This window comes from Hesperophylax consimilis, chromosome 20, assembly GCF_061612785.1.
Source record: "Hesperophylax consimilis isolate HC1 chromosome 20, BYU_Hcon_1.0, whole genome shotgun sequence".
In the NCBI taxonomy this organism is placed as follows: Eukaryota; Metazoa; Arthropoda; class Insecta; order Trichoptera; family Limnephilidae; genus Hesperophylax; species Hesperophylax consimilis.
In genome coordinates, this window is record NC_142855.1 from 12,418,820 (window position 1) to 12,444,979 (window position 26,160).

Consider the following 26,160-nt stretch of genomic DNA (forward strand, 5'->3'; position numbering starts at 1 on the left):
ATTATTATTAGATGGTTTAATTTGTGCAAATGGTAGACTAAAACTAGCTACGTACTTATCACATCAACAAAGGCAACCTGTAATATTATCGTCTACACATAAATTAACCGAATTAATCATAAGACATTATCATTATGTGCATTTACATGCCGGGCCACAAGCGCTGTTAGCGGAAATACGCTTGAAATACTGGCCCATACTAGGAAAAAATACTGTTAAACGAGTCTTACATAACTGTATTATATGTTTTAGATACCAACCTCGAGTTTGCCAGCAGATTATGGGAAACTTACCTGTTGAAAGAATCACTCCCAGTCGACCATTTGCGGTGACGGGGCTTGATTATGCTGGACCTATTGACATGAAGAGTGGAGCGCTGAGGAAGTCTCCACTTATCAAATCGTATCTTTGCATATTTGTTTGTTTTTCTACTAAAGCTGTTCATTTAGAACTTGTAACGGATTTGTCAAGCGATACTTTTTTAAATTGCTTAAAGAGATTTATCGCCCGGCGGGGTCAACCTGAAAAAATATTTTCTGACAATGCAACTAGCTTCAGAGGAGCTTCTAACAAGCTTCAAGAGTTGTATGCCAGTCTAAAGCTGAACAATGACAAAATTCATAGGTTTTTAGCAGATAAAGGTATAGTTTGGAACTTCATTCCTCCTAGGGCGCCAAATCACGGCGGGTTGTGGGAGGCTGCAGTTAAATCTACCAAGTTTCATTTATATAGAATTACTAAAAATAATCCATTACAGTTTGAATTATTATATACCTTACTTTGTCAGATAGAGGCTTGTTTGAACTCCCGTCCTTTAACTTCCTTGTCTGATGACGTCAACGACCTACTCCCCCTCACCCCCAACCACTTCCTTATGGGCACTGAGGCTTCTATCATCCCTGAATTAGACGTCCGCGAGCTACCAGAGAACAGACTAAGCCAATATCAAAAATTAAATGCCTTAATTCAAACTTTCTGGTGTAGATGGAAACGAGATTACCTTGCTGAACTACAAAAACGGACCAAATGGCAGGCCAGCAGCCAAGAAGTCATAAAAAAGGACGATCTGGTCATCTTGAAGGAGGACAATCTGCCTCCTGCATTATGGAGAATGGCGCGCATAACAGCAACTCATCCAGGACCTGATGGCGTAGTGAGGTTGGTCACCCTCAAGACGTCCCAAGGCATTTTTGTGCGACCTATCACAAAAATATGTTTGATGCCAATAGAATCAAACCAGGATCTGCATCTCCAGACCCGGCAAACTACAGACCTTCCCAAGGTCACAGCCTAATGTAACCAAGGCTGAACCGATGCTACCACACAGGACTACTGACCATAGAGCATCGCTGTGGTTGACCAACCTATATCCAGAAGCCACTGGGGCTTCCAGTCAACCAGGACCAGGGGTATTCGCTGCCTACCAGGACAGGGCACCCTTAATATGAGACTCAACCTCCTGAGTTAACATGTACCACCCTTGACAGGATGATCACCACTGGACCGAATGCAGAGTGAACGGTCTACACAGTGCAGTGATTACAGTGTTTTGTGTTCTATTAAAAGAAAAGAGTCAAGTATGAACTCATATATAAAAAAAAACAGACTTCAGTTTTGGAGCTGCTCTATACGGGAGCTAGAATATTAGTTAATTAAGTGATCTATATGTGTAAATGTTATTAATTTTATGAATTTTTATCAATTTTATAGTTTATCAGGTTATGGGTTCATTAATTTTATGGAATAATGTGATTAATTTTATGGATTATGTATTTGTATGAGGATTATATTTTTGATTGTTTTAAATTATATTCCCGATCCCTTCAGGTTTAGGTAGTTTAGTTATAAAGAACTATTTTAATATTTGTTGAAAGTTTTTTGTATTGATATCGAAAAAAAACCCACCAGTTTTTTTTTTCTCATCCCGGCGGTGGCAATATGTTTAAAATGTACAAGCTATTAGCTAAGTGCACAACCATTTATTTTACAAGGCACTGCCTAGCACCTAGCGGTCAGTAGTAAAACTTGGGCCTATTGATAAAACAGGTGTTTTAATTACCATTGGCTTCTACGACTGTATTTGTTTGGATAATTAGATTGTCAATGTGTGTTATTTTGACTAGGTTATAAAAAGCCTCGCCGAGTGTATTTTTTCACTTCTTCTCTCTAAAAACAGTAGCAGGCAGTCATTATGTTCAAGTGACTACTTGTAAAAGTGTTTTGTCCGGGTCGGGAATAAATTTTATCTCGTAACATTAAATAAAGTAAAAATGCAGTTTGTGCAGTAAAAACGAAAACCATGCGTCTGTTATTTTGAAGACTCCATCAAGCCCCAAACTATTCTCAACAGAATGCATTGTCATCGACAACGAGTCTATTTGCCGAGTATTTTGTAAATACCTCACTAGGAGAATCTGTCCTGAGGTGTTTGCATGTTTTATATCAGAGGTTATCAGACTTTTAAAAATTTATTTATTTATTTATTACACGCCCTAGTGGGCTTTTCAAGCTCTTTGTATCAAAGTAAACAATTAATACAATAATGTAAAATGTAAAGATAATGACAAAAAAGTTTTAAAAAAACACAGAACAAAATTTATACAGGGTGTATCGGCACGTACCCGACAAACTTTAACCAGCTATTCCTTAGCATATTTGGAGTAAAAAATCTAATGTGCACTTTGCTGTCCGGTAACGTTTTGTTTAATAAAAAATTTACTATTCATATTTTCACCACTGTTTTATCATTTGTCAAAGTTTGAAAACCCATCTGGCAAATATTTTATTCGAATTCCGTTGAATAATGCACGTGTGTACCTATATTGGCGCACACAAGTAAATAAATCAAAACTACAATAATGGATAAGGAAATAAATCCCGAAAATTTAATACCACTGGTCGAAGAAAGAGTATGGTAATATTTTATCTTTAACTAAATAAAAACAAAACACTTAGGGCCCGTTCCCACTTCCGTTTTCAAATCGGAGGCGGGTCCCGTTTTAAAAACGGATGGCCAATGGCCCTGTTCACACTACCGTTTTAAAAACGGACCATACTCTACGAAAAAAAATAATTGTCGATTCAACAAAAACATGTTATTTGCTCATTCTTCAGTAATGGTGCGCAATGGACGACGATGAAGCTCTTGTTGTCATGTGGTACTTATTAAAAAGAAGGAAAAAAGTGAAAAGAAAATTTTGGGTACACCCAATCATAGCCGAATGATTTTCTGTAGGAATTTTCCAAGTGTTAATTGGTGAGTTGAGAAGTGATGAACTAAAGTTCTTTAATTATTTTAGAATAATAATGATTGGATTATTTATATAGCGCCGTTTTCACCATGAAAAATCACCTCAAGGGCGCTTAATGGCTTAAGAGAATGTCTATCACTTCCTTTAACCATCTACTGGAATGAGTTTCAGAGAGCTTAACATATCAAAATACAAAATTGAGAAAGTGCATTTGTCCTGAAGAAAGGCTATCGATATTTTAAAGTAACTAAACAATAACAACTCAAATATTTTTTATTATGTGTTTATTTAACTAATACGCTCTTCCGTGCATCTCATTAAAGCTTTAAAATTTAAAAAAAGTAAACTTAAAAAAATTAAAATTAAAATTTTGATGTACAAAAGTTGTGTACACCAAGTGTTTTGTTTTTATTTAGTTAAAGATAAAATATTACCATACTCTTTCTTCGACCAGTGGTATTAAATTTTCGGGATTTATTTCCTTATCCATTATTGTAGTTTTGATTTATTTACTTAACAAAACAACCAAATACAAGCACGCAGCGTGCCTGCTTCCTTGCGACAGGGAGCGGGCGGGGAGGGGTCGGGGTTTGGCGGGGACTCTGCCGGAACGACAGGACGACAAGTGTGAACAGCTCCATACAACACTATGAGCGAGCGTGTTCCGACACGATTTGAAAACGGACGCGCTGCGTAGGCGAGCCATCCGACAAAAAATGTCGGATCCGTTTTCAAATCGTGTCGGACAAGTGTGAACAGCTCCATACATCCACTACAGCCACTAGGGCATCCGTTTTTAAAACGGGACCCGCCTCCGATTTGAAAACGGAAGTGGGAACGGGCCCTTAGTGTACACAACTTTTGTACATCAAAATTTTTATTTTTATTTTTTTAAGTTTACTTTTTTTTTAATTTTAAAGCTTTAATGAGATGCACGGAAGAGCGTATTAGTTAAATAAACACATAATAAAAAATATTTGAGTGTTTATTGTTTTCTTACTTTAAAATATCGATAGCCTTTCTTCAGGACAAATGCACTTTCTCAATTTTGTATTTTGATATGTTAAGCTCTCTGAAACTCATTCCAGTAGATGGTTAAAGTAAGTGATAGACATTCTCTTAAGCCATTAAGCGCCCTTGAGGTGATTTTTCCTTAGAGTAATAATATGATTTTTCATGGTGAAAACGGCGCTATATAAATAATCCAATCATTATTATTCTAAAATAATTAAAGAACTTTAGTTCATCACTTCTCAACTCACCAATTAACACTTGGAAAATTCCTACAGAAAATCATTCGGCTATGATTGGGTGTACCCAAAATTTTCTTTTCACTTTTTTCCTTCTATTTAATAAGTACCACATGACAACAAGAGCTTCATCGTCGTCCATTGCGCACCATTACTGAATAATGAGCAAATAACATGTTTTTGTTGAATCGACAATTATTTTTTTTCGTAGAGTATGGTCCGTTTTTAATACGGTAGTGTGAACAGGGCCATTGGCCATCCGTTTTTAAAACGGGACCCGCCTCCGATTTGAAAACGGAAGTGGGAACGGGCCCTTACAATCACAACGAAATGGCACGGCACCATTCGTCTCATTTTTAACTATTATTCTTTAGTGTGTGCGAAAGAGCGAAGACGCTTTTTGACATACTTGCTTATAACAGCTGTTGAACACGAAACGCAATGCCAATGACAGTGATGTAGTGTGGAAATTTTTTTTTTGTTGTTTTTAATTGAAAAAAAATGCTACCCGACAGCAAAGTGCTCACAACATTTTTTATTCCAAATGTGCTAAGGAATAGCTGGTTAAAGTTTGTCGGGTTTGTGCCGATACACCCTGTATAAACAATGAAAAACACAACAGAATAATGACAAAAAAGTTTGCAAAAAAACACAAAACAAAATTCATAATTAAAAATGTGAACAGGAACTAAGAATACTCACGCAAATAATTAAATTTAAAAGATTCAACAAAACAAAATAGTGGAAGCGTTTTATGGGTACATAGGTCTATTTGTGTCTAGAAGAATAGAAGTGATAGAATATACAACATTTATAGTTTTGAGATGAAATATATCACCCAGATCAGAAAGACTGTGAAGTGTCGGAATCGGAGAATTTTGATAAGCTAGTGTCCTGGTGTTATTTAAGTAAAAAGGTAAGAAATGTCGGCATGATTTTTTGGGAACATGGATAAATTGAAGTAATTCGGGACAGTCAATTTTAAAATGTTGTATTTTTTGTAACAGTATTAAATCTGTGCTTATTCTTCTTTCTGAAAGTTTCAATAGAGACATTTTATCCAGGAGGTAACTGTAATCAATGCTTTGTATAGGAATATGCAATTTATAGTTTATAAACCTTAGAAACTTCCGTTGAATCTTTGTAATGTTATCTGAATGAATATTGAAAAATGGAGACCATTACGTAGAGTTATACTAAGACTTGTAGTGGTAGGCCACTACTTGATTCGAACGTCATTCTAGAAGTTTCGGCTTTTGCCAAACAAGCTTCTTGGATTTTCTTTAATTTTTTTAAATATTTGTTACTGTAGCAACTGGAATGTTTTCCACCTATATAAGTGACAGCGTGAACGAAATCGTTAGTACAGTACCAGCAACCTTGACATCGAGATCGAATTATTTGCCTGCATGACGAGCTTGGAAAACATTCTCGAACCTTCCTTTCGTAAATCATTCTGTTGTATTTTCTATGTTTATTAATATTTAGAATACGAAATATAACTACATACTCAACTTGGCATCTGATAAGGGTTTTATATAACATAATAAATGTTCCTAAATTATTTAAAAATTTTGCAGCTCTCAAAAAGTTGTTACCTTCAAGGGTGTACTCGGTAGGAGACTGTGACTGGTTAAGATACTTGATGACAACATCACCGTGTGTGTTGAAGAGGATGTTAGCCAGGGATTCTTTCCACCCGACCAGGTCATCGGGCTTTCCACTGGGGATCCAAGTCTTCAGATCCTTGATGAGATCCTCGGCGATGGCCCTGGTGAGATAATAAATAAATAAATTATTATAATAATCCTTGACCCCTCAGGCTAATACGTTCGCTTTTGGAACAACTCATATGGTCCCATAGAAATCGTTGTCTCCCCCTTACTGTCATGGTTACAAATATGATCTATGTTAGAAAGAGAAAACACCACGCTTTATATTCAAATCTAGAAATTAACCACAGTATAGTGTATATCTCTATGAAACGTACCGAATGTAATCTGAGAACAATTATAAAATTTCGTGAATTTTTTAATAAGGCGATGCAATACGTAGTAATGCAAAATCATCTTTTTTTTGTTTTGATAATTTTGTCGCCTTTATGTTTCAGATGCTTTAATTAAATACTGCGAGTAGAATACATCCTGGCCTTTGAAATAATCGAGTATTTTTTAGATAAGTCTTTTTATAAGCCCAGAAAAAAATAATGTATATGGCCTATAAAAACTGCTTTAAAGTTCAAAATCTCCTACTTATGAACCCATTTTCGGTTATGGTTTTATTGTATAATGTGGCGATTTAAGTTATTTATATAATGATCGAAAAATATTTAAATATTTGTGCCTGAACATCCACAAAATAAAATAAAAGGCACTTTTTGGCCACGTTTTTTTCTTGCAATAATCAAAACAGATGGATGGTGTTAAGCGGGAATTTAAGCCTTATCGCCATCTACGTAAGGTGTGTTATTGATAGCGGCTGGAATCAAAATATCACACGACGTAGTGCATCGCCTTAATTATTTTTTTGAAACCAAAACAAAAATTAAAATAGAAAATAAAACATTTTTTAACTTATTTCCACTTGTTTATTTTACCACTACCGGTTTCATCCTATTATGGACATCTTCAGGCTGGCAATTGAAATTCTTTTGTTACAGAATTTATACAAAATTAGGTACACAATTTCAAGGTAGGTACATATGATTGGGTTATTAAATTACAATGGTTCTTTAAGGTTAATATGTCATAAATAAGAAAATTCTTATTTATGACATATTAACCTTAAAGAACCATTGTAATTTAATAACCCAATCATATGTACCTACCTTGAAATTGTGTACCTAATTTTGTATAAATTCTGTAACAAAAGAATTTCAATTGCCAGCCTGAAGATGTCCATAATAGGATGAAACCGGTAGTGGTAAAATAAACAAGTGGAAATAAGTTAAAAAATGTTTTATTTTCTATTTTAATAATATATAATTCCACCAAGTATAACAGTATAATAAATAAAGTCACAAAACAAAAATGTTACTTGAAATGAAATGCTTATAATCCATTTGTCTAATAAATTATGTGTTTTTTTGTTATCACCACTTTTTAGTTGTGTGTTTAGGCAAAAAAACCGTAATGTGAGTCATTTCAAAAACTTTTTATGTTTGCTTTCATAATTTTAATATGCAAAAATAATTCATGATGACATTAATATATATAAAAATTGTAAAAAATATCAATGACTGTTTGTCCCTACAATCGAATTTTGAAAATTTTGCAGAGTGGTGTAATATTAACAAACTCACACTTAATATTAAAAAAATGTCTAATCATAAGTTTTTTCATAATGAGAAACCCAATCAAATAAAGTTATATACTGAATAACCATAGTTTAATGTCTGTACCTTGGAATAACCTTTGATACTAAATGAACATTTACTAATCACATTAATAATGTTACAAGTAGGTAAAGCAATGAAAATGTTGGGCTTCATCCTAAGCAGAGATGTGCAAAATGGGTACCCAAAACCATTTGAAATGCAAAATGGAAATGGGTCAAAACTTTTCCGTTTGAAAATGCAAAATGGTTTTTAGAAAAGCATTTCAAATGCAAAATGCAAAATACCTATTTTCAAAATGCATTGAAAAATGCAAAATGGTTTCTCAGGTCAAACAATTAAAATAATTATAGAATTTTTAAACAATTTTGTCATTTAATATTGGACATCAATGTAGAACAAACATATTACATGATGGTAAATCCAACCACGACTACAGATTATGAAACCACAAAAAATTTGCGCGGGACTAATGTTGCCAACGTAAAAACATAGAAACTGCCATCTAACATTTAATATTACAGCGTCATGGCCCCATGTTCAGTATTTGAATCAGTGTTTTTTGTAATGGCATCACTTAATTGCCAGGGCTCCTACCAGGGAGCAACTTGACAAATGTAAATTATCTCTCATAGCGAGGTTGAGGACCGACTGATATTTGGGGCTTATGAAAAAAAGATGAGTGGAGATAGTAGGAAGAATGTTGCAAAAAAAGCATTTAAAATGAAAAATTCATTGAGAAAAGCATTTAAAATGCAAAATGCAAAATGGTTTTTAGAAAAGCATTTAAAATGCAAAATGGAAAATACCCATTTTGCATTTTGCATTTCCATTTGAAATGGATTTATTTGAAATAAAGCACATCTCTGATCCTAAGAATATCTAAGGATTTCAAAAACATCATTACGTTCAAAATACTTTACACAGCTCTTGTTAGAAGCACTACAATACCCATCCTACAATATAAATTCCATTGAGAGAATTCAACAAAAATTTCTCCGATCGATTAATTTTAAATTAGATATTCCTGCAGATGACATGAATTATAATATTCTTTTGCAAAAATTGCGACTCGTATAAGATGGACGAATAATTAATGATTTATTTATTTTAATTTAAAATAAACAGTAACTGGTTTGACTCCCCTGAACTAGCCTCGCTGCAAAATTATCACGTACCTAGTAGACCAACTCGATTCATATCGCCATATTAACAATAAGTATAGTAACAATATTACCACTAATGCAGAACAAAATTGTTTAAAATATCGCCTGCATAGATTAGGAAATGAATACTTTGATATCAATGATGAAGGAAGTCTGTTATCATATATAAAAGATGTATAAAAAAATATTTTCAAAAATCAAAAGATAAGTAATTAAACATACATTATTGTTTACATTATCGTTACTTTGATAAATGATAATCATTTATGTTTGGCATAATTCACAAAAAATTACTAACATATATTTTTTCTTACCTTTTGTACTTGTTTTTTATAATCTATTCTATATATTATTTAACCTTTACACTTTATATCGTATATTATACAGGGTTTTCCAATAAGAGGTGTTATTTTGATATTCAATCGTAAAAGGTCAATGGTTTCGTTGCTTGTGTGGCACGTAGCGCCGTCTTGTTGAAAGTAAACGTTGTCCAGATAAATACCATCCAATTTTGGCCATAAAAAAACATTAATCGTCTCTCGATAGCGCAATCCATTCACCGTAACTGTTGCTCCAGCCTCATTTTCGAAAAAGTAAGGTCCAATGACTCCGCCGGACCATAAACCGCATCAAACAGTCACACGTTGAGGATAAAGAGGCGTTTCAACAATAACTCTTGGGTTTTCCGAGCCCCAGATTGCGACAATTTTGCTTGTTGACGAAGCCACCGAGGTGGAAATGGGCCTCATCACTCAAGATGATTTGCATTTGATTCACTCAAGTGAATTTTAATAATTTAAATGCGTTTTTGAAGCGTGTATCGTTAAATTTGTATTAATGGTGTAGTTTCTACTTGTCAAATGTCAAAAAATGACAGCTTCAAAAGTAACATTTACTGAAATAGCGGGCTATTCAAAATAACACCTCTTATTGGAAAACCCTGTATATTCTACATCACGAGTGTGACTGAGATAACGAGATACGCTTTCTCGCTTACACTATAAAACAAACACGGAATACTGTATGAGTAGACCTGTAAAATCCTGTATTTTAAACTTTATGCAGTATACTTTTATACCTTATACTTTTTAACTATATTTTTTTAATATATTTATGTTAATTGCACACGTCGTGCCGTTTGTATTTAAATAAATAAATTAACAATTGATAGCGTATTTTGTCACATTTTAAAAACAATTTTTAGTTTTTGGATACGTAAAAAAATATTCTGTTTATTTGTATTTGATTGCAAAGCGGATTATTCCGACCTTCGGACAGAATATGCCAGAGGCCTGAGGGGTTAAAATACCCATAAAACTGCACCTAAATAACATTTGAAAAACTTCATTGTTTTCAGTATTACAAAAACTCTATTAAAAAATGCTACACTTAATTTAAAACCATAAATTCCAGACTACTAAATGATATATGCCCACACAACAAATGAATAACATGATATCATTTCGACGGGCTGGAGGCGCACAGTGGGCTGAAAATCGCCTTTCATAGACATAGAGACTTGAATTTACAAGGGTTTTTTTTGGCTAGAAATGGATTCTGCTGATCATTAATATGCTATAAAATTTCGTACGAAGCAATTGCGTGTACAAATGAAGAAGTTATCATTTTTTAAGATAAAATTGTATGGCTCTGACATTAAAAATGAGGCTATCTCTGGAATCATAAGTTTGGCCATTCTATCCTTACACACAGATATACTACTATTTATTTGTATTTTTTTGACATACTTCGTATTGCGCAGAAAAGTAAACTTCACTAAAGTAATGCAAATGTTTACAGTGTTGTCCATTTTGGGACATGGGAATTTCCGTTTAACCGCTCCAGCGTTTGAGGGTCATATATGACCGTGCGTCTATATTTTATAAAAGTATTTTTATATTTTTTCCATAATGCGGAAATAACAACATGGATATAATATACAGTACCATATTTACCTGGTAGATTATTAGAATATATATATTTTTTTACTTCATCCACCATTATTGTGTTACCTAAATTGAATTTAGTTTAGAACCCGATATATATATTTTTTTACATTAGAAAGAGAAATAATAATCCTTTCCAGTTAACCTGAAATATTTATGCTAGAATCCATAAATAAAATCCTAAAAATAGTCAAAATGAATAATTCATATTTCAGAATAAAAATTATTTCTAATTGTATGAACGAGATAAAACTGAAGTTACAGTTTTCTTACAAATTCCCCAAACAAAATGAATTTGTTGTCGAAATATCGAGTTCTCTCAATTTTTCTATGATTGGAGTAAAAAATTAAGTAAAAATGTGGTTAGAGTTTTTGCCAACACTTTTCACGTTTGATATTAAAATTTTATAATTTAGAAAAAGTAATGTTTTTTTTAAATGGGTACATCGGAAAGATTATTTTATCTAGTTTCTAAAACAGTATATTTGTGAAATACACAGAAAACGTTGCAAACTGAACAAATGTGATGAACTGGGCAAATTGTAACACATTTGAAAAAGTGTCTAACTAAATAGAGTTACAAAATATAACGTTTTGGAAATAATTCGGAAATTTTGTTCGGAAATCCCGATTTGGGATTTGCAGTTAAATTTTTTTACGCAGCCAACAATTTGCGCCTCATTATAAAGAGGACTAGTAATTTAACGGTTATATTACAATGCTTTCAATGGCGGAATGATAGCCACGCTAGTTTAACTTCACGTTCAACTTATCCTTAATTACTTACTTCCTGGCGACGATAGCAGGCCATGGTTGTTGAACCCAGGCGCAGGACGGGTTGGTGGGCGGGAATTGACCGGTGAACGGGACAACTGTGCCGTTTTCGCACAACAAGCCAAACTTCCTCATTTCTTCCATGTTTTCCTGTAACATAAACAACGCATTAGTTAACGCAACTCCCCCTATCTGCGTCCTGAGTATAGCAGAGGTATGAGGGGTGAATATAGGAATCAGTGATTACCAGGAGTGACCAAAGAATGATCTCTACAGCTGCGACACCTGAAGGAAAATGTTTAAACATTGGAAGAACTCAATGATTGACTTCTGGAGGAAATCACAGCTATGATGTACCGAATAAAATAACATAAACTACATTTCTGTTTAAGACGACGCACTACGTCGTGTAATATTTTAAATTGAGCCGCTATCAATAACAACCCTTGCGTAGATGGCGGAAAGGTTTAAATTCCCGCTTAACACTATTCGCCTGTTTTGATTTATGCAAGAAAAAAACATGGCCAAAAAGTGCCTTTTATTGAATTTTGTGGATGTTCAGGCATAAATATTTAATTTTTTTTCGATAATTTTATGAATAACTTAGTTTTTCACATTATTCAATAAAATAATAACCGAAAATGGGTTCGTAAGTAGGAGATTTTGAAGTTTAAAGCAGTTTTCATACGCCTTATACATTATTTTTTTCTGGGCTTATAAAAAGACTTATCTAAAAAATACTGGATTATTTCAAAGGCCAAGATGTATTCTACTCGCAGTATTTGATTAAAGCATCTGAAACATTTCAAAAACAGATGATTTTGCATTACTACATATTGCCCTTCAAAAGTGCACTGTCTGTTTTGCTGCACCCCGTATTCCTATTAAAGTGTGTTGATAGTTTTAATAAAATGGTGGCATTGTGTCTTGCCGTATTGTTGTTATTTACCTTGAAGTATTCCTTGACGTGGTTGTAGGCCACGTAGGCGACAGTTCCGCGCGCGGTGGCCAGACAGGCCACTGCGGACATGTGCGAGTTAACGGGCGCTCCTGCTATCGCGCGGGGCTCGAAGTAGCGGTAACCCTCGCAGTTGGGATCCTTATCGCCGCACAAGGAGCACAACTTCGCGTACTTACTCTCTGGATAAATCGAAAATATAAATTATTTAACTGCAAAATTAAGGATGAATGAATAAATCTTTACTCTCTATCCAAGAATGGGATTTCTCGTTTCTCAAATGATGATTTTGAGACATCACGATATCAATTATTATATTGATATTGTTCGTTATGCCATTATTGTTAGTTTTATTTTAGTTATTTGTACTTATTGATTTACTTATTGACTTATATTAGTTATTGTAAATTATGCCACTCTTCATGATGACATTGTTCATTATAACATTATTTTTAATTAAGACGTTGTTCATTACGACATTACTTTTAATTACGAAATTGTTCATTATTGTAAATGATGTCACCATTCTTGAAGAAATTGTTCGTTACAACATTATTTTTAATTACGACATTGTTCATTATTGTAAATGATGTCACCATTCTTGAAGAAATTGTTCGTTACAACATTATTTTTAATTACGACATTGTTCATTATTGTAATGATGTCACTATTCACGAAGAAATTGTTCGTTACAACATTATTTTTAATTACGACATTGTTCATTATTGTAAATGATGTCACTATTCATTAAGAAATTGTTTGGTAAAACATTATTTTAAATTACGACATTGTTCATTATTGTAAATGATGTCACTATTCACGAAGAAATTGTTCGTTACAACATTATTTTTAATTACGACATTGTTCATTATTGTAAATGATGTCACTATTCATTAAGAAATTGTTTGGTAAAACATTATTTTAAATTACGACATTGTTCATTATTGTAAATGATGTCACTATTCACGAAGAAATTGTTCGTTACAACATTATTTTTAATTACGACATTGTTCATTATTGTAAATGATGTCACTATTCACGAAGAAATTGTTCGTTACAACATTATTTTTAATTACGACATTGTTCATTACGACAAACTTTTTAATTACGACACTTAATATTAGTTACAGTAAATTGTGCCACGATTCATGATGACATTGTTTATTATAACATTATTTTGAATTATGATGTTGTTCATTACAAAATTATTTTTTAATTGCAACATTGTTCATTATTAGTTATGACAGTTATGTTCAGTTTTAGTTATGACATTGTTCATTACAACAAACTTTTAATTACGACATTCGTAATTATTTTATTGTTCATAATACAATTTTTGCAACTATTCATGGTGACATTGTTCATTACGACATTGTCAATGATGATATGTTTCCTTACGACATTGCTGATGATGACATTGTTCATTACGACATTGTCAATGATGATATGTTTCCTTACGACATTGCTGATGATGACATTGTTCATTACGACATTGTCAATGATGATATTTTTCCTTACGACATTGCTGATGATGACATTGCTGATGATGACATTGTTAATTATGACATTGATTCACTCACTGAGCTTCTTGTCTTCGTCCTGGTCCAGAACCCAGGGTCCAGGCCTGCAGGCTGCGGAGAAGAAGTTATTGAGGTCATTGGCATCATCATCAGCTGAAGACGTTGTTCCGGAAGGACACTGCTTGGTGCTGGCTACAACCTGAAGTCAATACATTCATTTCATTAGGTTAGCGGCTAGGCAGAGAAATAATGGAAGTTGGTTGAAAGCTGAAGAAATAAGATCTCTGTGTGTTCAAACCATGAATAACCATGCTAAAAATGTGGAGATTCTTAAAAAATTGCAAGGCTGATGTAAGCGTAATGTAATTATTATAACGCGTGACAGCTGTTTTGCCTTCTGAAGGCATTATTAAACAGTTAACCAGAGGGTGAAGCTGATATATTTATATTATTTCCACATAGGTACTTTATAATAAGAAATAAATAGATTTAATTTAAAATTGATTTCCGAGAAAAATAAGTTGCTTTATTATCCTTCAAACAATTTGATAATTGGGGGAAATTTTACAAAACAACAAATACAAAATGTTGTTGTTACTAATAATGTACATGAACTATGTATGATTATTAACTATGTATAAGCATTAACCATGTATAAGTTACTATTCATATCTGCCCCTAATATAGGCGTTAATAATAAATTAAATTACAGAGTAATTAGGTTCCAATTGTAATTATTTGCGACATTTTAAATGTCAGTGGTTAAATCATCAGATTTCGGGAACATGCCGATTAGAACCTATAAGGCCAAGTTTAGTGTTGTTACCTGCTTCTCGAAGTACTTGAGCACCCTGTCGGACCACAGCTGTTCCTTGCCCTTGCCGAGGCCGGGATGGCACAGCTTACCCTGGGAGAGACCTTGCAGTCCGTTCTTGTGCCCGATCGGCACCACGGCCACTGACTGGAACGCGAACCTCTCTGCAACAAACAACAACAACGGGCATTGTTCAATATGACATTATTACATTGCACACTAATATTCTACACTATGTCATTATTAGACTATTCATTATTTTATTGTTCACTAGACAATATCCACGACATTGTTCATTATAACCTTGTTCATTATGATATTGTTCATAATGACATTGTTCATAGTGAAATCGTTCATTATGACATTGTTAGTTAAGAAGTTTTTCATGATGACATTGTTAATTAAGACGTTATTCATTATGAAATTGGTCATTATGACATTGCTCATTATGACATTGTTAATTAAGTCGTTATTCATGATGACGTTGTTCATTATGACATTGCTCATTATGACATTGTTAATTATGACATAGTTAATTATTACGTTATTCACTGTGAAATTGTTAATTATGACATTTTTAATTAAGAAGTTATTAATTATGACATTGTTAATTAAGTTATTCATTGTGGCATTGTTTATTAAGACGTTATTCATTATGACATTGTTAATTAAGAAGTTATTCATTATGACATTGTTAATTAAGATGTTTTTCATGATGCCATTGTTAATTAAGACGTTATTCATTATGAAATTGGTCATTATGACATTGCTCATTATGACATTGTTAATTATGACACAGTTAATTATTACGTTATTCACTGTGAAATTGTTAATTATGACATTGTTAGTTAAGAAGTTATTAATTAGACATTGTAAATTAAGACGTTATTCATGATGACATTGTTAATTAAGACGTTATTCATTATGACATTGCTCATTATGATATTGTTAGTTAAGACGTTATTCATTATGACATTGTTAAATAAGTTGTTATTCATTGTGACATTGTTCATTTTGACATTGTTAATTAAGACGTTATTCATTTTGACATTGTTAATTAAGATGTTATTCATTATGACATTGTTCATTATGACATTGTTAATTAAGACGTTATTCATTATGACAATGTTCATTATGAAATTGTTCATTATGACATAGTTAATAATGACGTTATTCAGTGTGAAATAGTTAATAATGACATTGTTCACTATAAAACCTTATGTCTACACAGTTAGCAAGGAAACCGGGAAACTCTCTCACCGAAATCCCTGTCGCGATCTCTGATGCTGGCCACCACGGAGAACTTGTCCGCCTTGTCGGACAGCGCGGCCAGAATTGTCTCCTCGGCGGACAGCAGCACGAAGTCCGCTTTGTCCTCTGACATCTTCACCAGGCAGTCCACGCTGAAACAAACAAATAACAGTACATTAACTTCTCACAGGAGGGTGAGAGAGTCCGGTTGGAGTAGTGGAAGTTTCTTCCTCAACCGGCCTCTCCCCGATCCGTCCCGCCCCCAGCTGGTGCACAAACTTACCCCATGAACCCGGGTAGTCCTGCTAAGTCAACGGCCGTGGCTTGTCAGCGGAGGTGTTAACCATCTAATAACCGCAACTTTAAAAGGCCCTCCATAGAGCAAATCCAAAACGACAGGCCCCGAGAGAAAATATTTTCCTGAACTCCAGTAAAATATTAGCAATATCAACAACTCTGGCCCTAGTGTAGCATGTTGACATAGACATTCCTTTCAATGGCGGCAAATAAAATTTATTTAGTACTTGGTTGCGGTGATTTGTGCTTTCTAATTTGTATTTTGATCAAAATTGATAAAAAATAGGCAAAAATGTCCCAAAAAGTTGGTTTTGTTTGTCAAGTCGTTTTCCAGGTTAGTCGGTGAAATACAATTATTGAATATATTTAGAGATGGCAAAATTTCGTTTTAACTAAAAACGCGAAAAAATATTTATGGTTCGAAAATAGGGCATTTATAAGTTTTCTTTGCGTTTCAAGGCATTTGAAAGTGTTTCCAGTGATTTCTATTTTGCGAATTAACCCGAAAAAAGGGATTTTGGCCGTATTTTAGCTAAATTATTCTATTTAGCGAAATAGGCGCGAATTTCCCGAAAATACCGGGTATTAACTGACAGGCGTACGAGAATGAAGGAGCCCACTATTGAAACGTGCGCAATGCTATCATTCAATCAGTAAAGTGCCACATCCATTGTTTTTTGTATTTACCTGTATTTCAAATATGCCTACTTTATTTCATTGTTGGAAGCCTGTCCTACCTCTTTTTACAATTTTGTTACTATTTTATCTGTAAATATTAAAATTTTTTAATTTATACTGTACGCTGAATTTAAACGCTTTCCAAGAATATAGCGTATTTCAGAAGTCAAAGAACCATACAAATTGGAGAAGCTGATACAGTAATATTTAGTCCAGTGCAACTAAAGAAGAATTGAGAAAAATGCATAAGGAAGGTAGTTTTATGTGAATGTGCAGGGAAAAGTATTATGCCTACTTTATTTCATTTTTGGAAGCCTTTCCTACGATTTTTTATAATTTTGTTACTATTTTATGTGTAAATATTTAATATTTTTGTACTGTAGGCTAAAATTGCTTTTTGACATTACACAATTTGTGCGATGATGTTAATCGCAATCTGCATTTGTTGTGTTTGTGTTCGACCCGTACTTAGAGTTTCCTTTCTAATTAATTTAATATTAAAATTAATTATTTATAATCTTTCACTTGCAAATGAAGGTTAAACATATATTTTACCAAAAATACTTAAAATATGCGCTAAAAACATTCAGGAAATAAATTTTTTCTATTTTGCTACAAAACGCTAAATTATGCCTCAAAATGCTATAAAACGCTAAATTTCCAATTGTTAATGCTAAAAAATCTGAAAATTAATGCTAAATTTTGCCATCTCTAAATATATTATAATAATGTTTATTTTGTGAGGCGTGTTCAGAATGCGCTTGCCCACCGTGGCGTGGCGTACCAGATCAGGAGAGGCCGGTTTGGGGACCCCTTTTGACCCCTCCAACTATCCTATCCTATAATAAGGACTATCCGACACCTTGGAGAAGGCGCATTCCTTTTCTGAAAGATTTGTATCTGTTCTCACCTGTCTGCAACATCTGCGCACTGCACGTCACTATCTCCAGTCTCCACGGCCTGACACTCTGACATCTTGGAGGATAAAGCGCATACCTTATCTGAAAGTAAAGACAAACATTAGTACATGTTTTAATAATTTTTGGAGCATACTTTTCAATTTTTCCATCGAAGGATATTTAAATAATTTCTTTTCAACACGACATCTGAATAGATATTTTTAAAAAAAGATCATAATTTTTTAATAGCCTAGTTTGTAGAAATTCAGTTGTTCTTAAAACGAGACGATTCTCTAAAATAAAGCCAGAACCTTAACGACGTAAGTGAAATAGCCGTGCACGATAATAAGCTCGCGCGGCCCTGGTGTATTGTACAGACCTAAGGTTGAATTTGCCCTATCAAATGTCTAAAATAAATTGGGAATCTTAACGAAAGACGTGAAGTCATGTAAAAACAATGTTAGACTGACCTACGGTTGACTTTGCCTTAGCAGGCCTGGAAAATCTATTTGTTCCATGGGGTTTATTTAAATTATTTCTGAAGAACGTATTAAGTACTAAAATCTCAAACCAGAATTTTTCAACCCGTTTTACATAAAATATTTTAACGGTAAGGTTCTGTTTGTATTATCTGTAGGGATTGGTATATATATACATTATCGTTACAAATTCATTGAATTAATTAAAATGTGAACCTCGAGCCAACCCCCGTTAAGCTACAAGCCAAAAATGTATATTCTTGGTATATCTTATATTGTAGGTAATAGGCATTAAAATCGCTTGACAAACGGAGTCTAGAAACTTTCGATTTCAAGCACAAAACTGATTTTTATTTATTTTGTAAATAATTTTATAAGAAAGTAAAAAAGTTAATCAAGTGAAACTGTCACAGATAATCTTAGCTATAATACTGTATTTTTTAAAAGTTGTTTCCTTTACGCGTTCATACATTTCTATTGAAAATAAATTTTTTGTAGTAGTTTACATTTATATTTTTTATTGAGTAATTTATTATTTTATTTGTATACTACTGAAGCGAAGCGATAGAAAAACTTTCAATTTATCTAAATCATATTTTTTGGTATTCATAATGTACACCAATTCGTTATAAAGATTAGTCAAAATAGTGATTTAGCATTAAACTTCGCCTTAACATAGTGTGGGATTGATTTGCTATTTGCGATTCAAACGGCGCTATATAAATTGTATTTTATTTCAGATCTATTGGCAGACAGCAACACATTAAATTTCAAGTATTATTTCTGAATTATTTTCAGAGTTCAAACATCACTTGTAGTTAGTTATCTTAGATTCGCCTTGAGATAAGAAAATGTTAAAAGTTATTTGTGTAACAAATAACTTTGTTTATCTTGGAAATATAATATCTACTTTATTTCCAGTGCATTGATAAATGTGTGTTTGCACTTAAATGTAACTTATCGAGTAATGTCTTGATTCATACATGGTGACTGGTAAGTCGTGACTCAAACATCGGTGATTCACAGTGACATAACATTCATAACGTTGTTATTATTGTTTTATTGTTTCCGATTAGAGATAACTCATACTTTTTTGCTTCACAGAACTTCCTTCCTTCCGTTAAAATGACTCTCCACACAGTATCCTCAAAGATTATATAAGACCCGAGGGAAATTATTTCCATTGACAGCCTCCGGTGTGGAGTTACGACGGGTTGTTTCAAAGAATTTGAAGAATTCATCAAATTTCCACGTTGATTTTCAAGTTCTGTGAAGGTTCTACTTAAGTTTTGTAATTATATCGTTATTTGCCAGTTGTTTTACAAAACTAAAACAATAACAGAACTTGCATAGCACCTTCACGAAACTCAACTTTGAAATTTGAATTTTTCAAATGTTGCGAAACAATTCGTCCTAAATGTATAAAAAAACCATAAATCTATTTTTTTTAACTATTTATTTTTTTCCTTTTTTTTCGGCAATAAATTAACTAATGTTTAAAAAAAAAAAACCTAAATAATTCAAAAATTAACAGAAAATTGGACTTGATTTCGTCGGAAAGAAAGCTGAAAAAAATAAAAGTTACACTACAAAATCGACTCCAAGTGTGACGCAGATTCATACGTTTCCCTCTTGTACCACTAGTTTCCGGACACCGTGTATTGTGATTTAATATACTAAGCAGATACATTTCAATTTTAAATGCTATATAAATTCTTTCAAACTGCTCCCAACTGCCTAGAGCCAGTGAGACTGTGGCAGGGGAGGGAAAGGAGATGAGTAAGAGGAAGATGGTGGAGTTCCTGGCTATTCATATTTAGTCACCAAACACGGCTAAAGCCATTTCAAGCAACATTTATGAATGGTGTTATTTCAGCGTGACACTGAGAGTATATGAATCAATAATTTGCAAAAAAAAACACTAATTTATTAAATAAAAATAATTTTAATCCGCGACCCCCGGATTCGTAGTCGAGGACTTTACCCCTCGACAACGAAGGCCATCAAACTATCATGCAAGACGTGTTTTGCAAACAGGTAATTCAATCGGTCGGTCGGTCGCTGAGTTGACGAATACGTCTGGTTCCCAAGCGTTGCGGGTTTGATTCTTCGGCTGGCTAAGTTCTGCATCATTGCACAAGCAAGCGCATATCTACTTATACAGATGGTTGCAGGAAATTTTCAAATATTGTTTTTAAATTTCTACAGTACTGTTGTGCCGCTGTCTCATAAGGTTTAGCCAGCGCTAGAAATATAAGCACCCAAAAATATTTTTTTACGACTTGATTACAAAACATGGACATTTCTCTACTTTCTATAAATAAAATATACATGTATTATATATGTAAACCTTCCGGAAGAAATTCTCTAAATTATAGTGAAAACTCTATCAAAATCTGTTGCGTAGTTTAGAAGGACTAAGCGCACAAACAGACAGACGCAGATAGTGAGTTTGTTTTATAATATTTAGATATGTTACAGGCATGAAAAAATTCAGTGTATCTTTAAATACAACTAAAGCTTTTGTTGAGAGATTTCTGCCCTATTTAAAACGAGTCATGTTTTATTAAATCGTTTTTTAATATTAACGCGTTCCTTCTAACATTCGCATGTACATATCTCCCTTTCAAACCATCTTTGAACGTGAGGCCTAAAGATTCCAATACTATTTAAGGTATTGTCTCGTATTGAAAAAATATCAAATAAAAGAAAATGGTAGACGGTGCAGACAAGTTACCTTGTGTCACTTTATCAACATTTTATAATAAATAAAATAAAATAAAAATATTGCAGATAAAATAATGAACCATGACCGGTGCCGTACATTGATTTTGGCTTCAACAAGACTGATTCATAATTATGTATCTTTAAATCCTGATAAATTTTTATCGGTTTACAAAGGTAAAGGTATAAACCATGTTGTTATTGCGCAACATGAAGTATTTCCGTTTCTACTGGCTTATAATAAAAAATGTAATATTTTTAAAAAATATCTAAGAGTTGTGGCTTTGTTTTTATTAAGGCGAAGCTTAATGCCAAATCACTATTTTGATTATTCTTCATAACGAATTGGTTTACGTTGTGAATACCAAAAAATATTCTTTAGGTAAATTGAAGGTTTTCCTATCGTTTCGCTTGAGTAGAATACAAATAAAAAAATATAAAGGTAAATTACTAAAATTTTTTTTTTTAACAGAAATGTATGAACGCGCAAAGGAAACAACTTAAAAAATACAGTATTTTAGCTAATATTATCTGTGACAGTTCTTGATTAACTTTTTTGCTTTCTTATAAGATTATTTACAAAATAAATAAAAATCAGTTTTGTGCTTGAAATCGAACGTTTCTAGACTCCGTTTGTACTAGAGATGGCAATATTTCGTTTTAACTAAAAACGCGAAAAAATATTTATGTTTCGAAAATAGGGCATTTATAAGTTTTCTTTGCGTTTCAAGGCATTTGAAAGTGTTTCCAGTGATTTCTATTTCGCGAATTAATGCGAAAAACGTGATTTTGGCCGTATTTCAGCTAAATTATTCTATTTAGCGAAATCGGCGCGAATTTCCCGAAAATACCGGGTATTAAAATAATATGTGAGAATTTCGATTTTTTATGATTTTGTTACTATTTTATGTGTAAATATTTAATATTTTTGTACTGAAGGCTAAAATAGCTTTTTGACATAACACAATTTGTGCGAAATAAATGACGCCTATTGATGTTAATCGCAATCTGCATTTGTTGTGTTTGTGTTCGACGCGTACTTAGAGTTTCCTTTCTAATTAATTTAATATTAAAATTAATTATTTATAATCTTTCAAATGGTAATACTTGCAAATAAAGGTTAAACATATATTTTACCAAAAATACTTAAAATATGCGCTAAAAACATTCAGGAAATACATTTTTTTCTATTTTGCCACAAAACGCTAAATTATGCCTCAAAATGCTATAAAACGCTAAATTTCCAATTGTTAATGCTAAAAAATCTGAAAATTAATGCTAAATTTTGCCATCTCTACCTATTACCTACAATATAAGGTATACCAAGAATATACACATTTTTGGCTTGTAGCTTCCTCTTAATTCAGTAGTTCTAGTATTAATTATTTTATAAATATATTTGTACAGCGTCCTTGAGTTGATTTTTCACGAAAACTGCGCTATATAAATTAGCCAAATATTATTATTATTATTATCTGCAGTTTTATTCCGAAATATCAAATTCTGCTATTTGACCTTCAAAACAAGGTCTCTGTCTACATGAGATTTCAAAAATTACCCTCATTCCTTTTTCTACCCAAAATCAGAATTATGATACTAATATAAGAAATTATTATTTATTACTCTATTGACGCTCTATATACATTATTTTTAGGGGCTTTTACATATGAATAGTAAAATATTAATACAGAACTTATTTATTATACATAACTAAACTGCCTCAGTAACAATCTCTTGTATTTGTTATGTGATAAACTAAAGATATTCACTGACTCATTATAATTATTTCTCTCCATAAGTTTTCTGGGCAGCGAGGAATGGTTCCATGATAATTCAACACAGTGACAATTCAACACACTTTTAAAAAGTGATATAAAGTCATTAGAAACGATGAAATTTTTTTTTTCACATAACCTAACCTAACCTACTTAATCCAGTTAATAAAGTTTTTGTTTCATAACTTTCCATGACTTTATATAACTTTCTAAAGATGTGATGAATTATCATTTTGATGATTTATTCGGTCACCGCGAGGAATATATACTCGTATATAGTAGTTAGTAGATACTTGAAATTTTGATACATCTATATAAAATTCTGTTACATCTATATGACATTTTTTTTTTTTATTTTTTTTTTTTTTTTATTTATTTAACAATTTTTTATATAAGATAATGTGTCCTTACTGGGGTACCCCGTTCTAAGGTCACATTGTACATGGTTATATGTTTGAAATAGTATAAGTACATATGTTAAAATACTACATAGAAAATTAAAAAACAATATTTAGAGAAAAAATAAGACATAATACGAGCTTTAGTCTTTGTTGGGTTGCAAAATTATATCTATGTTCTTCCTTCCCTTATCCATAATCCATTTCTTAATGTTTCTTTTGAAGTCAGTTATTTTTTTAATGTTTTTTATTTCAAAAGGGAGGACATTAAATAATTTTATAGAATAATACTGCATATTTCTTTGTCCAAAAGTTGTTTTAGTTGTAGGTTGGTGTAACATGTGTTGTAATGTGGATCTTGTGAGTCTGTCTGAGTTTGTCTGTGTAAAGTTGTCCTGGTTTTTGAATGCGTAAATTAGTATATCTTTTGCGTATAATTGTTTTGGTGTCATTACATTCAGGGTTTTAAAAACATAGTCGGTAGGAGTTCTGATGGGGATCCTAAGTATTATTTTTAGAATTGCCTTTTGTGTTATGAGGACTGGTTTTATAGTGGAATCGCATGAGCTACCCCATCCGATAAGACCATATTGTAGTTGAGATTGGGCTAATGCGTAGTAGATTTGAATTAATTGTTCTTTATCTAAAATGTTTCTTATTGTTTTGAAGAAATAGGTTAGTTTTTTTAATTTGTTGCTCACATTTTCTATTTGGGAGTTCCAATTTAAGTTTTGATCAATAATTATCCCAAGGTATTTTATTGTTTGAATTTCAATCAATTTTGGGCAGTTGCAAGGAATTCCATGGTTCGCGGTTAAACAATTTTTATGAATTTTTATGTTTAGATTTGAATTGACTTTATCTGTCTGTTTGTTGTAAATTTTGAATTTAATATATTTAGTTTTTGTATCATTTAATGTTAGTGAATTTGTATCAAGCCATTGTTTTACCTGATTCATCCCTTCTTCAGCTTTTACGAATACTGTCTCCCACGACTTTCCATGGAAGAGAAGAACTGTGTCGTCTGCGAAACTAATTACTGAGCCGTGACAGTTTAGATTACATAGATCATTTATATATATCAGGAATAAAATCGGCCCTAAGACACTGCCTTGTGGAACTCCGTATTGAATTGGTATTGGTTGACTTGATTCATTTTTAATCCTGACTAGTTGTGACCTTTCTGACATATAGCTTTGAATGAGATTCAGTTCACGACCTACGATTCCAATCTTTTTGAGTTTTTCTAGAAGATATGTATGATCAATTGTATCGAAAGCTTTACATAGATCTAAAAATATTCCGATACACTTATTACCATTATCGAGACTATGTTTTATACTTTTTACAATAGAGGCGATGGCATCGGAAGTTCCCATATTTTTTCTAAAGCCGTATTGATTTTCAGATAGTATGCGGTTTTTTTCAAGATATTGAGTGAGCTGTTTCTTAATAACTTTCTCTACTATTTTTGAAAGATTATTCAATATTGTTATCGGTCTATAGTTACTTATATCCGCTTTATTTCCGGCTTTAAAGATTGGTATAACAGAACCCAATTTAAGCGATGCAGGAAAGATACCATCCTTGATACATCTGTTCACAAGGTGGAGAAGTGGTTGGATTAGTTCATCTCTAGTTGATTTAATTATTCTCATTGAAATGCCATCTGATCCAGAAGTGAGTGTTGGTTTCAATGAATCTATAATGATTTTAATGTCATCTGCCGTAACTGTATTTAATTTAAAGGTGATATTATTAGTAAGTGCGTTGTTATTCTCATTAGCAGTACGAAGAGGTTTAATGATTTTTTTAGCTAAATTAGAACCGACATTGGAGAAATATTCATTTACAAATTGGACTATTTCCCTTGGATGTTCTTTCATATTTAATTTTTGATTTGGTGTATCCAGTTCGGAAATATCACTGTTTGTATTGTTGTTAGTATATGTCATCTCCCTAATAATTTTCCAGACAAGTTTAGGGTCGTTATTACAGTCTTGAATCTGACTTTTAAAATAGTTACCTCTGGCATATTTCAGAAGTTTGGAACACATGTTTCTATAATGTTTATAAAGATTTAGTAATGAAAGATCAAGTGGGTTTTTTTTAGTTTTCAAGTGTAATTTGTCTCTAATTCTTATACTTTTTAGAAGTCCTTGAGTAATCCAAGTTTTTTTTATTTTACGTTTGTGTGAAGTCTGTGTTGTAAATGATTCTGAACATTTATGAATATTTGTTTGAACAATGTTTGTAAACGAGTGCCAGCAATCTTGAAAATCTTTAATTTTAAGTAATTCTCCCCAATCTTCCGATTTTAGTAAATCCTTTAATTTGTTAACATTAATTCTTTTTTTAACAAGTGTGTTTTTAATATATGTTTGTGTATTTTGAAGTTGAATGGTGAGTAGTAGTGTAAAGTGGTCAGTAATATTGGAATGGTGAACGGCGGTACAGTATGGTTTATTTGTTTTTACCATGATGTGGTCAATACAGGAGGCAGATACAGTTTGAGCGTTTTCGTTATATCCTAATCTTGTTGGTACATTAACTGCACTGATCAGTCCATGATGCAGCAAAAGTAGTTGGTAGTCATCACACTGCGGGTGTTTCTGTCCTGTATTTAGTAGATTAATATTAATGTCC

At 32.6% G+C, this 26,160-nt stretch overlaps 1 protein-coding gene across 1 annotated transcript in view; it reads right to left on the reverse strand.

Annotated features, from left to right (window-relative positions):
* The window catches only part of LOC149414102 (transferrin-like), a 49,248-nt gene that overhangs the window by 16,441 nt on the left and 6,647 nt on the right, over positions 1-26,160 (reverse strand). Inside the window, exons 2-8 of the mRNA XM_089644248.1 lie at positions 18,150-18,240; positions 16,274-16,416; positions 15,026-15,177; positions 14,260-14,398; positions 12,671-12,861; positions 11,735-11,871; positions 6,100-6,272 (exon numbers count right to left, since the gene is read on the reverse strand). Of these exons, the coding sequence (XP_089500374.1) occupies positions 6,100-6,272; positions 11,735-11,871; positions 12,671-12,861; positions 14,260-14,398; positions 15,026-15,177; positions 16,274-16,416; positions 18,150-18,240 (1,026 nt within the window). The remainder of the gene's footprint in view (positions 1-6,099; positions 6,273-11,734; positions 11,872-12,670; positions 12,862-14,259; positions 14,399-15,025; positions 15,178-16,273; positions 16,417-18,149; positions 18,241-26,160) is intronic.